We start from the raw sequence: 17,692 nt of genomic DNA, 5'->3' as shown, positions 1-17,692 counted from the left end.
AAAAGAATTCATCTCCTATATATGGATACTTGGCCATTTGTAATATATGTTCTGAGAGGAAAAGATGGTATGATTGATGTCATGAGAAGGGCTGAAGGTCTGCTTTTGTGGCTTCTTCAACATTCCTTAACATCACCTCACTGTTCTAGAAGTACTCATTTGCTTCTTCACACTCTGGTCCGTCGTGGGACTGACTGGATTTCACACTTTCCTTGTGGCTCTCAACCAGACAACCAATGAAGACGTGAGTCAACTTTCCCATCTCCTCATCACATATTCTTCTTTTCCCCAAAGCCTATTCTCTTGTTGCCTGTTAGAGAACTGAGTCTCCAGGGCCTAGGAAGTCAAGGCAGGCAGAACCTGGTGTGGGAGATTGTTAAATCTGATGTGTGAAAGAGAAAGTAGACTGTTTTGTTTGGAGCTGAATGCCTGTAGAGCCTTAGGAAGAAGAGGTTGAATGGTTGGGAGGAGGGGGTACAAAGTCTTTGGCTATTCGTAGATCTTTAAAGGCTAGTTGATGTCCCTAGATTTGGAATTGACAAGAACAGGTACACTGAATAAATCATTGCTTTTTAAAAGTTACCAATTAATCCATGTTCATTGCAGAAAATTAGAAAATACAGATAAGCAAAAAATAGCAAATAAGTCCCTGTAACTTTATCTCCTATACATAACTATTGTTAATGGTATGATTTATAGTCTTCTAGACTTGTTCCCATGTTTGTTTATGTGGATATATATATTTTCTATTTTTATTTATTTATTTTATTTTTTATTGGTTACACTATTACAGATATCCCCATTCCCCACTTCCCTTTTTCAGTTCCACCCAGCCCTTGCCTCACCCCCTTCCCTTTAGCCACCATCACACTATTGTGTGTATCCATGGGTCATGCATATATGTTCTTTGGTCAATCCTTTCACCTTCTTTCATCCACTTCCCCCTCCCCTCTCCCCTTTGACAGTTGCCTGTCTATTCCATGTATCCATGACTCTCTTCCTATTTTATTCATCAGTATATTTCATATTTTTAAATGAAAATGAATTATCTGCTTTTTTTTACTCTATTGTGGACATTTTCTCATGGCTCTGCATTGTGTTTATTTTTGTAGATTGTGGTGAGATACTCATTATATAAAATGTACCATCTTAACCATTTTTGAGTGTATAATTCAGTGGCATTAAGTGCATTCATGATGTTGTGCAACCATTACCATCATCTATCTCCAGAACTTTTTCATCTTCCCATGCTGCATGTATTTCTTCAATATAATTTTCAATGTAAGCCTTGGCTTTTATCTTGCAGATCAAAGGCTCATGGACAGGGAAGAATCGTGTCCAGAATCCCTACAGCCATGGCAACATTGTGAAGAACTGCTGTGAAGTGTTGTGTGGCCCCTTGCCTCCCAGGTACTCAGGGGACTAGAAGGTCCTGGCACTCTTGGGACAAGCAGCTCAACCCCATCCTTTTACCTGGTGTGATGCCTTCTTCTGAATGTGACCTCCTGGTGTCAAATCAGTCTTTCCAGGGATTGTATCTTCGTGCCATATCTACATGGACCATACATAGACCTCAGACTGGTTGTTTTGAAGGGATGACCTTTCATTTTTATTTCATTCCCCTCCCCCCAGTTAATGCATTGTTCCCTGATTTGTGGAAGATAGGAGGCATGTGCTAGGATCAGACTCGATTGTCAAATGGCAGGTTTATGTTTTCCAGTACGCATGGCAGTGTTCTGTGGGTGGGTGGCTGGAGGGGTAAATGTGAAGTGTTTTATTAACTGTCCTATTTCCTTCAGTGTGCTGGATCGAAGGGGTATTTTGCCATTGGAGGAAAGTGGAAGTCGACCTCCTAGTACTCAAGAGACCAGTAGCAGCCTCTTGCCACAGAGCCCAGTAAGTGTTCCTGACTTGAAGAATTTAAGGCTAAGCTGGTGATGGAGGGTGCAGCCTAAATTTATACCTTAAAAGAGATATAATTAGGCAATTTCATGTCCAATTACTCCAGCTTCCCTGTCTCTGCTTCTGCTCTGACATTGCCTTAGATCTTGGTGCCCTTGAGGTAAATTAGAACCTAGTCATTTTTTTTGACATTCTGTGGCAGTCATTGTGCTAGATATGCGATATGCCAGTGAACAAGGCAAATCATGTCCCTGCTCTCAAGGAATTCATTGTCTAGTAGGGACAAGAGAGCAGACGAACAGGCTGTTGCTTCATGTCATGAAAAGTGCCTTGATTAGGGGAGCATAAAGTGCTGTAAGAGCAAACATAGGGGTTGGGGAGTGGGCTGGAGTTAGTGGTGTAGATACCTTGGTAGAAGTGGGCTTCCTCACTGGAATATGCAGATGTTGTGGGAACTCTCCCAGCTGTCCTGCTCAAGATGTACTTAATAAAGTATGTTCATAAAAGTTTATTATTGGAAAAATTTTAAAATAATAGCTTTATTGAAATATAATTTGCATACCATAAATTCCCTATTTAAACTGTATGATTCACTGGTTTGTAGTATATTTATAGTTATATAGTTATGCCAAAAGTCAATTTTAAAAACATTTCATTAGCCCCTCAAAAAATCCTGTACCCATTAGCAGTTACTCTCTCTTTCTCCCTAGTTCACTTAGCCCCATCTCTGGGCAACTACTAATATACTTTTTTTTTTTTTGCTATAGATTGGCTTCTTCTGTAAATTTTGTAAAAATGGAATCATATAACATGTGGTCCTTTATGACTGGTTTCTTTCATTTAGCATAATATTTTCGAGGTTCATCCATGTTGTAGCACGTAGCAGTACTTCATTATTTTATATAGCTGAATAATATTTTTTATTGAATTTAGTGGGGTGATATTAGTTAATAAAACCATACGGGTTTCAACTGTACAAATCAATGAAACACCATCTTCATACTGCATCATGCGCTCACGACCCAAAGTCAGGTCTCTTTCTATCTCTATTTATCCCCCTTTTGCCCACTTCCACCCCTCTGGCTGAATAATATTTCATCATATGAATAGACCACATTGTGTCTATCCATTCACCAATCAGCAGACTTTTCAGTTGTTATGAATAATGCCTCTATGACTGTTCATGTGCAAGTTTTTGCATGGAAATATATGTTTTCATTTCGTTTAGCTCTACATGTGAGACTGAAATTACTGGGCCATATAATGACTCTGTTTAACCTTTTGAGGCACTGCTAGACTGTTCTTCCAAAGTGACTGCACCATTTTACATCCCCATCAGTAGTGTATTAGGGTTCTAATTGCAGGAACAACTATAAAGGACACATGGACAAAACCGAGGAGGGTGGAATCGAGGGAGGAAGTTGGGGATGGCTGGGGTGGGGGGAGTGTTATGGGGAAAATGCAGACAACTGTACTTTAGCAACAATAAAATTAAAAAAAAAAGAAAGTTAATTTCTCCACATCCTTGGTACCACTTATTTTCTGGCATTTAGCCATCCCAGTGGGTGTGAAGTAGTATATCATAGTGGTTTTAATTTGCATTTCCCTGATGACTAATGATGTTGAATATATTTTCATGAGCATATTGGTCATTTATATATCTTCTCTGCAGAAGCATCTATTCAGATCTTTTGTCCATTTGGGTTGCTTGGGTTTTTTATATTATTACTGAGTGGTAAGAAAACATGGTATATTTTATATACAAGTCTTTCATCAGATATATGACTTGCAAACATTTTCTCCCATTCTGTGGGTTGTCTGTTCACTTTTTTGATGGTGCCCTTTAAAAGGTTTAAATTTTGCCCTGGCTGGTGTGGCTCAGTGGATTGAGTGCCAGACTGTGATGCAAAGGGTCGTGGATTTGATCCCTAGTCAGTGCACATGCCTGGGTTGTGGGCCAGGTCCCCAATAGGGGGTGCATGAGAGACAAGCACACACTGATGTTTTCCTCTCTTTCTGCTTCCTTTCCTGCAGTGAACTAATCTGCCTGTCAATGGCAATTGTAGCTCAGCCCTATTGAAAAGCCCAATAGGTGCATTGTGGCACACAGGAGCCAAACCCATGGATTGGTTCTCCTGTGGGAAATCAGGCCTGCATTATACCTAGGCTGCTTTGTGACTTGTTCTTGCTAAAACTCTCTCACCCTGAGTTGAGGCAGCAAATGCTGCACATCTTTAAAGTAACTTCCTGAAGTCTGCTAATTCTCCCAAGGACTAAACTGTAACCAGACCAATTACTCTTATCGTTCCCTTGCATTTGCAGCATTTTTTCTTTGTTAATCTGTAAGAAGTAATCAGTAACGTCCTTTCCATTGCTATCTGTAAAAAGTAATTACCTAAAGCAAGCCTAAGTATAATGAATGAAAACCTTCTTTGATGTATGTTATTAGAAAGCCAATAAAAGCCTGTCAAGGCAAGGGTAGGCACTCTCCCCTTGAGAGAGTGGCCATGCTGTCCCTTTTCCTCCAAAGGACTTGGTAATCCATGTGAATTTGTCTCATTTCATCCATAACGCTGTGGACACTGCAGGCTGGTGTCTACATTACCTCCCTCTCTCTCTAAAGATAAATAAATAAAATCTTTAAAAAAAGGGTTTACATTTTGATTCCAATTTATCTTTTTTGCTGTTGTTACTGTGCTTTGGGCTCAGATCTAAGAGAGTTGCCTAATCCAAGATCTTGAGGATTTATGCCTCTATTTTTTTCTAAAAGTTTTGTAGTTTTAGCTCTTTCATTTAGGTCTTTGATCCATTTTGAGTTAATTTTTATATATGATGAGAGAAAGGGGATCCAAATTCTTTCCTTTGCATATGGCTATCCAGTTGTCTCAGTACCATTTGTTGAAAAGACTATTCTTTCTCCATTGAATTGTCATCACACCCTTGTCAAAAATCAATTGGCTGTAAATGTGAGTTTGTTTCTGGACTCTTAATCTCACTCCATTGATCAATATGTCTATTCTTATTGCCAGTACCAAACTGTCTTTGTTACCATAGTGTTGTGTTAAGTTTTGAAATTAAGAATTGTGAGTTATCCAACCTTATTGTCTATTTATTCAGCCCTGGTCAGTGTGGCTCAGTGGACTGAGTGCCAGCCTGTGAACCAAAGAGTCAGTGCTTTGGTTCCCAGTCAAGGCACATGACTGGGTTACAGGCCAGGTCCCCAGTAGGGGGTGTGTGAGAGGCAACCATAAGTTGATGTTTGTCTCTCTTTCCTCCCTCCCTTTCCCTCTCTCTAAAAATAAATAAATAAAATATTTAAAAAAATTAAAAATTAAAAATGAGCAAAGGACCTGAATAGACACTTCTCCAAAGAAGACATACAGATGGACCATAGACATATAAAAAAAAATTCTCACTGTGACTAATTGTTAGAGAAATGCAGATTAAAACCACAATGAGATATCACTTTACCCTTGCCAGAATGGCTACCATCAATAAATCAACAAATGAGTGTTGGCAAGAATGTGGAGAAAAGGGAACCCTTTTGCACTGTTGGAGGAAATGCAGACTGATGCAGCCATTGTGGAAAACATTGTAGAGTTTCCTCAGAAAATTGAAAATGGAACTGGCTTTTGACCCAGTGATCCCACTTCTGGGAATATATCCTAAGAAACCCAAAACACTCATTCAAAACAATATATGTGCACCTATGTTCATTGCAGCATTATTTGCAATAGCCAAGATGTGGTAACAACCCAGGTGCCCATTAGTAGCTGAGTAGATAAAAAAGCAATGGCACATTTACACAATGGAATACTACTTGTTCATAAAAAAGAAAGAACTCTTATCTGTTCCAACAACATGAATAGACCTGGAGATTATTAAGCTAAGTGAAATAAGCCAGTCAGAGAAAGACAAGTAGCATATGATTTTGCTTATATGTGGAAGCTAATGAACAAAATAAACTGATGAACAAAATAGAAACAGAGATGTGGATACATGGAACAGACTGACAGCTGTCAGAAGGCAGAGAGGTCAGAGAATTGGTTAAAACAAGGTGAAGGGATTAAGCAAAAACTATATATATTATATATATAGATATTATATATATAACTATATATATATAGTCTATACACACACTATATATATGGTCTATCAAATATCCATCCATATAATATGAAAAATAGAGACATTTATTGAAGAATATGTAGGAAACATTATACATATGACAATAAGGACAACAATGCCTCAGTCCCCTTCAAAGTAGGCACCTTGGGACCTCACACAGTTCTCCTAATCACCATCAGCTGCCCTGTCATATTTTCTGGAATTTCTTCAATGGTCTGAAATCTCTTCCCTTTGAAAGGTGACTTTAGTTTTGGGAAAAGCCAGAAGTCACACGGCGCCAAATCTGGGCTGTAGGGGGGCTGAATCACCTGGGTGATTTGATGTTTTGCCAAAACACTCTACATGAGCATGATGTATGAGTGGGTGCAGTGTTGTGCTGAAGCTGCCAATCACCAGTTGCCCATAACTGTGGCCTTCTGAATCACCTGAATAGTTTCTATGGAGGAATGATCAAGCTTAACACAAAATTTGATGCAGAGTCATAGCTGTACTCAATCAGTCATTGTGAATATAATGACCACACAATACACATGCTCACTCAACGGTATCTACTGCCCCCACTGACTAGTATAGTGAAGTCATCACTGTTCATGTGTGCTCATTCCTGTCCACTCTTCTTGGCTGCCAGGATACATCAATGTTGCACAAACCATTCTCATTATATCAACAGTGGCTAGACTTTGTGTGTGTGTGTGTGTGTGTGTGTGTGTGTGTGTATATATATATATATATATATATATATATATATATACACAAACATAGACACAGAAAACAATGTGGTGACACAGACAACAGTGTGGTGATACCAGAGGAAAAGGGGAGTTGTGGGTAGGTGGAGGTGGGCAAAAGTGGGGAAAAAAGGGATGGAAAGAGACTTTGCTTAGGGTGATGGGTGCACAATGCAGTGTGTACATGATATTTTATTGAGTTGTACACTTGCAACCTGTATGGTTTTGTGAACCAGTGTCACCTCAATGCATTCAATAAAGAAATAAATACATAAAAAAGAATCTTACTTTTAAGTGAATGCTTTTTGTAAGGTAGATAATTGTTCTTTACTGTGCTTTTCCTAAATTTTCAATTTTCTTTTTTGAATTACAGCAAACCCATTTTTTGTATATTATTATATTCATTTTGAATATCATGTTTCTGATAAGTCTGGTCTTAAATCATAACAATTTAGGTTAGTGATTCTCAGTTGAATGTGGGGAAGGGTGATATTTTAGAATAACTCTGGGGGCATTTTGAAACCACATATATCATTTGAAAAATTTGCCACCCTACCCTCTTTGATTTAGAATTACTGTTCTAGAGAACCAAATGTTAGGGCAGAAACAAGATTGAGAGCCACTGGGTCAGGCCTTGTTAGGCAAGTATGGTACACTATAACATTCTGTTGTGAAGGAGAAATGCTTGTGTAATTGTTTGTGGTCATTGTTATTATTATGAATAATAATGGAAGCATCTCTGCACAGCAGTTAAGAACTCAAATAAATATCAGTTGCACTCTGCTGAGAAGACAATAATATTTGGGCCTTGGTTCTGTGTTTGGTGTTGGTGGTTATATACCTATAACATCAGTGTGGGTTGATGGGTTCAGAGGAAAGGCTCAGTGTCTACTGATTATCTGTATTTGAATTTTGAAGATGAGCTTTATATTGAATTTGATGTCTTTTCCTTCTCAGGCCCTAACAGAACATCTGAGCTCAAATGAGATGCTGGAGGACACCAGCACACCTGAAGAGATGCCACCCCCAGAACCCCCAGAGCCACCACAAGAGGTGGCTAAAGCTGAGAAGTAGCCTGTCTATGGAACAGACTTTTGTTTGTTTAATTAGGGCTGTGAGAGATTTAAAGGGAGAAGATAAATCTGAGACAGAGAACAAGTAAGGTGTTTTTCTTTGGTCTTTATCACCCAATGGCACACTGGCGTTTTCTTGCTGCAAGTTTGTTTGTTTGTTTGTTTTTTTATGAGCTCAAGGCAGTCACAGAAGATGTCAGTGATCTCTGGTAACTGGACTAATGGGTCTCTTAGGCCCTGACACTAGTTTTTCACAGCCTCAGCCACGGAATTTCCTTGAACTCCCCTTTCTTCCTTTCAGATCTTAGCTCTCCTGCTTGGGGTGGTTGGTCAAATTCTGGGGTTAAAGGTTCTTGAGACTGGCTCAGTCCTCTCCAGCTGCTGCATGACATAAGAGGTGATCACAGAGAACTCTGGCAGGGGAATCCTAACTGGATTCTTGGGATCTTCTGAATTTAAGAAGATGGTGAGTGGGGCTGGAGGAATCTCCTGGCTACAAAGTGCCACCATTGCCAACAAATCCTTTCAGAAGTGGATCAGGTAGCTTCCACTTGTATTTATTCATGTAGTTTCTTCTTTCTCCGCTGTCCACTCTCTAATTCCCAAGCCCCACTTTTCCCCAATTAGATATATGTAAGTATTTGCAGATAGATAACAATTTACATTTCTTATAGACTACCCAGAAACTTTTTAATACCTGTACCATTTTCAGTAAGAGTTTATGAGTTGCCAACAGCATCACCCTTTGCACTCTCTGTTTCATCTCTCCTCCTTTCTCATTAGCCCCTTTTCATTTTTTTCTTGACTCTTGCTCCCATTAAGAGCAAGAATGGCAGTAATAAAGTCTGCACTTTGGCAGTTCCTTTCCTGAGGAATTCTGAGTGCTCATTTAAACACTACCCCTCCCCTCTATATTCCCTGTGTAAGGCCTGAAGAGGCCCTGAATGCACAAAAGGGGAAACCAAGGCACAGAGAGGCTCTCCTCTCCTCTCCTCTCCTCTCCTCTCCTCTCCTCTCCTCTCCTCTCCCTCTGTCCACTCAAAAAAGAAAACAAAAAGGCAACTAGTACTTCCATTAGGCCTTGGCTGAGTGAGGAGGGAAAGCCCAGCACTGTTGCCCTCCTGGGTAACCCACTCTAAGGCCTTGGCCCACCTCGGGCTTGATAACCACACCGGGGGCTTCTGCCAAGCTTCACTCTTCCAGCACTTCCACCTGCAGAGTCCCAGAGCCACTTCACCCTGGGGGTGCTCTATGAACCCCCCCGCATCAGCTCTGCTCAGGACCTGCTCTATTTCAGGGAAGAAGATTTATGTATTATATGTGGCTATATTTCCTAGAGCACCTGTGTTTTTCTCTTTCTAAGTCAGGGTCCTGTCTGGATGACTTATGGGGAGGGAGAAGTGTAAATCAGAACTTTTAATCTATTTGGAGTTGATTAAACTGTGTCTAATGTAAACTGCCTGCCTCCTCCTTCCCCCTTATATTTCAAGAATCATCATGGGGGTGTGTATCTTTGTGTGGTAGGGTGGGGATGGGGTGGGGGTTGAAGGGGTTGCTAGTTACTACCTATACTTTCATTTTTCTGGAGGACCCTTGGGTTGGACCGATAGCTCCCAAACTCTCCATTGATCACTACTACATTCTGGGCCAAAGCTTACCTTATACTGGACTATAAAGAAAGGGCTTTCAAGGCAATATACAGTGTTAGCAAGATAGGGAGTGTTGGGAGATATATTAACTTAAGAAAACAAGTTTTTTATTGAGATATTGTGTTTATACAGATGGGTGCTGTTAATTGTAGATGTCTTGGTTATTAAAGCAGGCTTATCAGGACCTCCCCCGGGAAATACTTTGTTAGTGATCTTTTATAAGTGATCGTATATATTTCATTTTAAATGGTCTATAATCAAGACTCCTTACAAATCCCTGTCTTACTCTTTCCAGTTAATCAGAATTAATGAAATTTGGCTGCTTCCAGATTTTTCTCTACATCTTTCTGTTTTCCTTATAGCAGAGTTTGAATTTAGCAATTGAGAGAGATACAGAGACAGAGACAGAGACACACTGACTCTAACTCGGATTCCTCTCTTCTCTGCCTCTACTTTACCAGAAATTCTCTTCCTGGCTCTCTCAATTTGTCCTTGTAGTTACATTTTAGTTAGTTCAAAATAAGGCCAAGCCTGGGGAGTTTGGAAGCTATTAGATTTTTCCAGTTAACCTGTCACTGAGATGAATGCCTTTTCAGTTACTTCTCAGCCCATCCTGTGTTAGCCCATCTCCTCTCCTGGATTAGGTTGGATTTTTCTACTCCCTTAATTTACCTCAACCACTCTTCTGCTGACCCTTAGGCCAATCAGAGGAGCTTTCTCTTTCTAAGGTGAAAGTCAACATGGAAATCTCATATCTCTAGTATGAAATAATGTTTTTTAGGTTTCTGCTTTATACTCCTTGTCCTCTTTCTTTACCTGTATAAATCTTCTATATTTAAGACCTTGGCCAGAAGACCTATTCAATTCATACCGTGCACCCCCCTGGACTGTCCTTCATCTGAGTTCTGATCAGAGGGGAGATTGGAGAATTGGCCCTTTCAATGGCATACATTCTTTCCACCTCTTCCCTTCCTTTGCATTCCTTAAGTTTCCTACTTCCCCAGACAAGGATGGTTGGCACAGGTTCAAAGCCTCTGGGGGTTGGTGAACTTTGGCTATTTATGGCTATTTCTTCATGTCCATTTGGCTTTTGTGCCCTCCTCTCCCTAACAGACAGCATCCACTCCCCCTTTCCTTTTTTTCCCCCAGTGGCAAGTGGTGGGTTCTAATTCTATAGCAGCTAAATTCCATTCTTCCTGCCCTAACCTTCCTGCCATTACCCCTAAATCTCCTTTCCTACTGACCAAATTGCTTTACTTTGCTGGAGAAAGAAAAAGTATTTTGTTTTTAAATCTATTTTCTAACTTAAATGCAATTTAATATGTAAATCTCTGCACTTATGTGTGAGCCTACAAATATGTATGTGTGGTGGGTTTTTTGCTCTCTGCTATTTCCTAATAAAGAAATCTTTCTTTGGGGGGGGCGAATTAACAAAGGAGACTTGAATGGTTTTAGAAATACAGGGATGTCTGCTTCTTTCTGCTTCTGCCTCATTTCTTTACTTGTGCCTAGCATGAGTGACTGGTCCTGTCCTTCACCTTTTGACCCCCTTACTTTGAGAGGTCTCTCAGCCTAGTGGGGCAGAGAGAAGGTCCTATCCTATATCTGGTACCCCTCTGGGACCATTTGGATTGGCTCAAGGGGTAATCTAGCAACCTAGCCCCCATCCCTCTTCCCATGGTCTGGCCTTATTAGTCCTTTTCTTCCAGCTCAGTTGATTTTATACTCCTGAGGCTGGGGCCAGGTGAGGGGAAATCATCAAGGGATCACAGTAAGTGGTGTTTAAAAATGATAATTTCCCCCCTAGTCTTGGTGCTGTTAAAGAAGAGCAATGTTTCTAATCATTTAAAAAGCACTTATGTAAGTTTTGAGAATACATTCTAGGAATTGCTTGTTCTTCTTTTTTAAAGATTTTATTTATTTATTTTTAGAAAGAGGGGAAGGAAGGGAGAAAGAAAGGGAGAGAAACATTTATGTGTGAGAGATACACTGATTGGCTGCCTCTCACACACCTCCAACCAGGGACCCAGTCCACAACCCAGGCACAGCGCCCTGACCGGGAATTGAACCAGCGACCCTTCAGTTCGCAGGCCAGCACTCAATCCACTGAGCCACACCAGCCAGGTCTGCTTGTTGTTCTTAAGTGATAGGTTTTACAAATATTATCAAATGCTAAAACTGTGAGTATCATTAGTTTTAAAGGATGCAAGCTCATCTCACAAAAAAAGGAGTCATTGTACATTTCATGTTTTGAGTAAACATGAAAGAGGAATGGGAACTGGAAATATGTATCTGTAAACTTTTGAATAGCATATAGGACATCATTGTAAGTGGAAAAAACTAGTGTAATTAGCTAGGCCTAATTATTACACAGATAAACACAAAATATATTTTTACAATTTTAATTATACACTGAATTTCCAGGAATGCAATCTTTGTGTAAACTGAGGGCAGATGGTACTTTATTTTGTTCAAAACTTTACCAAGAGTTGTGAATTTTGAATATCATATCACCAATAGCAGTGTCATTCATGGGTGTTTAAGTTGCCAATACAACATAATACCTGTATTAATCTTCCATTGTAGCAGTTGAATTCACAGTGAATCTACATATATAAGTGGAAACATCTGACTACTTTCTTATATCTTTAAGTATAGTCTTGCTTAAGCATTTACATATTGCAATACATATTATTTTATTATAAACCACTTTCCATTTATTTCTCTTTTATATTATCACTAGTATATTAGCATATTATTATATTGCTTTTCTGGAAATTAAATGTAAATGCAGGTTATATTAACTATGAATTTCCTTTTAGCATGGCAAAGGGTGCATTACAAAATATTGCATATACCCAGGAAGGGTTGGGGCTGATAGAGTTGAGAACCATTGGACTGGATTATCTCAAGTATTCTTTTCTACTTCTAAATATTTGGAAAACTTATAAAATAAACAAACCTTCCTCTCTTCACACCCGTAATGTGCTTCTAAAAAGTAACACATTCCTATTATTGAAAATTGGGAAAATAATAAGATCTTTAAGAGTCACTCATAAACTAGTTACTAAGGTATAATGATCACTGTTAATGTTTTGGTATATTTCTTTCTTGTCTTTTCTGGTGCATGTATATTTTTAAACATGCATATTTTATAACTGGAATTTAACTATGAATATAGTTTTATAATCTGGCTTCTATACTTAGCATTTTTCATATCATTAGAAATTATTTGAAAATATTTCTTAATGATTCCATAATATGTGCATAACCCTTCCCCTATTGTCAGACATTTAGAAGTTTCCGATTTCTTATATTTTTGCTGAAAACCAGTTTTATTTTAAAATTAAATGCATAGCACTCGTCTAATTGCATTGGTGTAGACTTTAGTGCCATTACTCACCACCTGCAATTAATGTCATAACAGATATAGTTTGGTTTGCAGTCTGTATTTGAGTAGTGTTTAGTTAGTGGACTTTGGTAAAGCCCTTTATACACATCATTAATCTCTTCACAGTACACATTTAATGATGGTACCATAATCTCAGAAAAAAAAGACCTACTTTAAAAACTAATCAATAAGTGAAACAAAATGAAACACGCATTAACTTTAAAAACTAATCAATAAGTGAAACAAAATGAAACACGCATTAACTCCCCCACCTGCATCCCCCAAAGCTAGCAGTTGTGAGTTATATTTATACAAAGACCTAATGTTTAAAAAATAGTTCTGCTTCTCTAAACACCTCACCCACCCCACCCTGGGTATGCAGCAATGCAGCAATAGTAACCAATTATTTTATTTTACACCCCTCTCCAAAATTAACTCAGTGTTCTTTAGCTTTTAAAAATATAAACCAGGAAAGTACTATTATAAGCTTTTTAAAAAGGCATATTCTGTAACAAGAGTAACATTTAAACCAATTAATAAAAACATTTGACAATACATTAAATTACCATAGGCACCAGTTGTTTCAATTTGGGATCTCCATCCCAATATCTTACATTCACAGTATTATTGAGGTAGTTAAAATACTGAAAATTGGACTCCAAGTTGCTGGGTTCTGAACATGAATATGAAAGATATTTTCTTTTGAATGCACTTTCCCCCAAATAATTCAAGTTCTCTTGAGGTAAGAACTACCAAAATCCAATTAGCAGCCTTCTGTAAAGAAGAAAAATGATGATAGTTTCAGAGGACAATTTTCATGCTTGAAAACTACCATGTGAGTGTTCTTACCTGAGTGGGTTTTAAATTTTTATGTACCAGACTAATAAATCCACATCATGCCCTGTGTACTCAATTTCTTATTATTGTAAATAATATTGTGATGAACTTTTCTATCTATGGGCATATCTGTGATTATTTCCTTAGGATAGATTCCTAAAAGTGGAATTACTGAATCAAATGGGATGTTCTTTGGAAGCCTTTTGACATATATGGCCAAATTCCTTCACAGGAAGGCTGTCCCAATTTGTACTGCCAAGTAGTGTCTCATAGAGCTTGCTTCATGTCTCATTGAAACATTTAAACATTTAAACACACCTCATTTAAACAATCTGTAATTTGATAGTTGTAAACTGGTATCTCAGTGTCACATAATTTCTATCCCTTCCATTTATAATGAGTTTAAATGTTTTCTGCACATCCCCTCTGCCTTAGGTTTCTTAACATTTGTACTCTGTGACTTGGCTGTCCAAATCCTGTGTTTATTTTCCTTCTGGTATTAAAGGGTTTTCTACTTGGTTAATAAATGAGAGCTTGATAGCTCACACTCCACCACGTGCCAGGCAGGAAATGAGGGGGCCATGATTTAGAAGTGATTTTACAACTCTGGAACCTGGAGTAGAATTACCTCCCTAATATTCCATGCCCCTTCACTTTCTTGAAGCCTGCTGCCCCTGTCCATTTTCAGCTATCTGGCTGTTCTAACATGGCTAAAAGCATTGTAGTTTTTTGTTCAAATTAGAGACAAGATGATTAATTGTCATAAAACCTGGGCTCTGTTGGATATCACGGAAAAGAGCATACTGATCATCTAGCGCATGCCACTTGCATTCACTCTTCCTCTCTCATCGAATTAAGTACTGTGATTTACCATAAGTCACATAGACAGTTACTAGTAGAACCAAGATCAGAATCCAGATGACTTGACTCCCTGTCCAGAGAGCTTTCCAGCATAACCCATGAATAGACAGATAAATGGGTTTGAATAACTCTAAATGTCACTTGAATGAAATCAACCATTCTCCTCTAAGTGACTTGAAAACAAGAATGATATATATATATATATATATATATATATATATATATATAACCATTTTGGATTAATTTGACCAATAATCTCTTCATTTTTCGCATACGGAGGGCTTACTAAAAATAGTCAAGTTGATATGGGAATTGATTTTGGGTTTTGGTTAAAACTTAAATCTCTTAACTCTCTTTCCAGACTCCTGCACTTAAATTGAACTGATGGTGGGGTTTCTTTAGCACAGGAAGTCAGGAAGTTGCCTTGTCGGGTTCCCACAGTCAAGTTGGCTGTCCCTTTGTGAGGGCCACTGCCCTGGGCTCGTTCTGACGCTATCCCTGGCAGGTCCCAGAGGCAATGGTATACAAATGCTATATTGGTAACTGTGAAGTTATAGGAAAAGGTGAAGCCTACATATCAAGTGCTATAGAATTCTGTTTATTTAAGGCCTTCCTAGAGGAGGAGTCTTGGCTGGGTCTAGAGGGGAGGCAGTTCCTTCCCACTCGATTGTGTTGTTGGCTGAATAATATAGAATGAGGCTGAAGCTGTGTGAGAAGCTAAGGTGGCCTGTATTGTGAAGGAGGTGGGAGAGCCACTTCTTTTCCCCATCTGGGAAATGTTATACCTCATCTTGAATTTCCTGACTTGGCAGGGGGGAAGGTATTGAATGTCACTAAAACTATAGTGATCAGTGCCCATTTTTCCCTTTAAAAACCCTTTAGCTTTGGTTTTAATGCCCTTGGTCTTTAATGGCCCCACTGTAGCCTATCACTTATGTGGAAAACGTGGGCATTGATCTGCATGACTGAGAACTGGAAACAGTGGCTGGGGCCTGTGTTAGACCATGCTGTTATAGGATTTTGGAGGATTTGTGGAGGCAAGAGCCTTCATTGTGGGATTTTGGGGGACCTGATCAGAAACTGTCTGGAGAAGTCTAAGGCAAGATTGTGAGAAATAGAGGCAGCAAGTGAGAGGGGTGATAGTGCAGGTGGGATATGCTCATGCCCCCAGCTGTTTCTCCTTGCCCAGGAGGAAGAAGGCACATCTAACCTTGAATTGGGAAGGAGCTGGCTAGACTATAAATCTTTCTTCTTAAATTGAGGCCTTTATCTTCCTTCTAGCAGCCCACAGCTGTCCAAGGGAGTTGCCTAGAATAAGTCTAATGTCCAGGGTTGATCATCGTGCTCTGAACTACGGAGGGCCAGGCCACCCGGGCTCCTTAGGTGGGCTTTCTCTCCATCACCAGCCTCTCTGAGTCCAGCACTCAATGCTGTCTGAATCCCAGTGCTATCTGGGACCTTGGATATCAATTTGTCTCTAGGCTATAGAAGTTTGTGTGTAGACCAGTACATATCAACAGGGCCTTTATGCCCAGTCTTGAGCTCAGTACCATGGAGGTTACAAAAGTTCAAAAGCTACCATTTACTGTCACTGTGTGCAAGGAACTTTATAAACACTATCTCATTTATTTCTCTAACAACCTGAAGAAGTAGCTATTATTAGATCATTATTATTTTAAAATTAAATTGATATTTTAAAATTATTTTAATTGAAATATAATTAAAATATAACATGGCGTAAATTTAAGGTGTGCAATGTGTTGACTTAATACATTTATACATTGCATTATAGATCATTATTCTTATTTTACAGAAAAGAAATGTATACATGTATAATTACCTGAAGTCAGGTAACTAGTAAGTGGTGGAGCCAAGATTTGAATACAATTTAACTTCAAAGCCTTAGCTCTTGATCACTACACTAACCTGGGGTCCAAGGTGAAACTGACCACCTAGTTCATTCAATCTTCGTAACAACCTCTAGAGGCTAATTATGGTATCCCCACTTTATTGATGTGAAAAATGAGGCTCAAGGAGGTAAAGCGACTTGTCTACAATGACCCAGCTAAGTGAGTGACAAAGCCAAGACTTGAACTCAGGTGGGCACTAACTTCTAACTGCTAGGCCTCAGCTGCCCTAGAGGAGCTCCTCTTGCTGTCTCCAGGCCATGGAGGACTCCATGGGTGGGAGAAGAATCCCATCATCCTCTTGAACCAGTCTACCCCTATTATTCCAAGGGGAGCTAGAGAGGCTAGAGCTGCCTGGGCCTCTGACATCCCTGGCTGGGAGTGGGGATGTAAGGTCTGCATGTGTGACGACTTAGCATCTTGGACATTAGATCTTGGTTTGCTAAACTCAGGGAGTCACTTGGTATCTTCTAGATGTCCATGGGGCTAGAAAGGAGGTTCTGTCAGCCCTGCCTTGAGGAAAAGCAGTGAGCCCTGGGCTATAGCCCCAGCTGGCACTGCCTTTTTGACCCTTCAGGCCCAAGCCTGCAGTTGATGCCCCTCTTCACCTGCCCCTCCCAGAGTCCTGCCATCATTACAGTCCTAGCGGAACTGCCTACTTTGAGCCTGTATCCAGCCTACAGACCAAACTGGGGCCTGATAGCTCTGAAATCGCCACCCTGAGCCCCTCCCCAGGCCAGGGGAAGACTTTAAAACATACTCTTTTCAGTCTGACTTTTTCTGATATATTTGTTTTCCCAAGTTAGACCTAATAGATAGGTGCTGCTCAGGGTTTTGAAAAGTTTGGGAATCTCCTCTGATGTGGTCCCCTTGGTGTGGGTATGGGGGGATTTAAACACTTTGGGCATTATTCAATCCCTATCCTCCATTTTTCCAGAAGCTTGTGCCAAAAGGCAGGAGGATAATGACTTTGTTAATACCCCAAATTGGAGGCCAGAGTCTTGGGCATACTCATTTAAGGTTCTTTTTTGTTTAAATTGAAATATTTTTCCTTAAAATAGATATTAAAATAAACAGATACTTTTGAAATTGAAATAAAACAAGAATGTAGGAAGTGAACACTTCTCTCCACTACTGCTTCAATCCCACCCCACTCTCCTTACAAGATCATCACTGGTTACCATTTGGTGCAGATCTTTTAGGTCTTTATTCTTGT

General features: G+C 39.5%; 1 protein-coding gene across 3 annotated transcripts in view; it reads left to right on the top strand.

Moving 5' to 3' along the window:
• The window catches only part of ZDHHC9 (zinc finger DHHC-type palmitoyltransferase 9), a 36,480-nt gene extending 27,193 nt beyond the window's left edge, over positions 1-9,287 (top strand). For 2 of the 3 annotated variants that reach the window (XM_028522497.1, XM_036016679.1), the window contains 4 exons: positions 142-244; positions 1,307-1,410; positions 1,800-1,896; positions 7,716-9,287. In XM_028522497.1, the coding sequence (XP_028378298.1) occupies positions 142-244; positions 1,307-1,410; positions 1,800-1,896; positions 7,716-7,832 (421 nt within the window). In that variant the 3' untranslated portion in view covers positions 7,833-9,287. The remainder of the gene's footprint in view (positions 1-141; positions 245-1,306; positions 1,411-1,799; positions 1,897-7,715) is intronic. The other variant, XM_036016680.1, reaches the window with a different exon arrangement.
• Positions 9,288-17,692: the final 8,405 nt, after the last annotated feature.

Source organism: Phyllostomus discolor, chromosome X (assembly GCF_004126475.2).
Source record: "Phyllostomus discolor isolate MPI-MPIP mPhyDis1 chromosome X, mPhyDis1.pri.v3, whole genome shotgun sequence".
NCBI classification, from domain to species: Eukaryota; Metazoa; Chordata; class Mammalia; order Chiroptera; family Phyllostomidae; genus Phyllostomus; species Phyllostomus discolor.
Note: the sequence above shows the minus strand (reverse complement) of the source record. Positions and strands in the feature narration are given on the sequence as shown.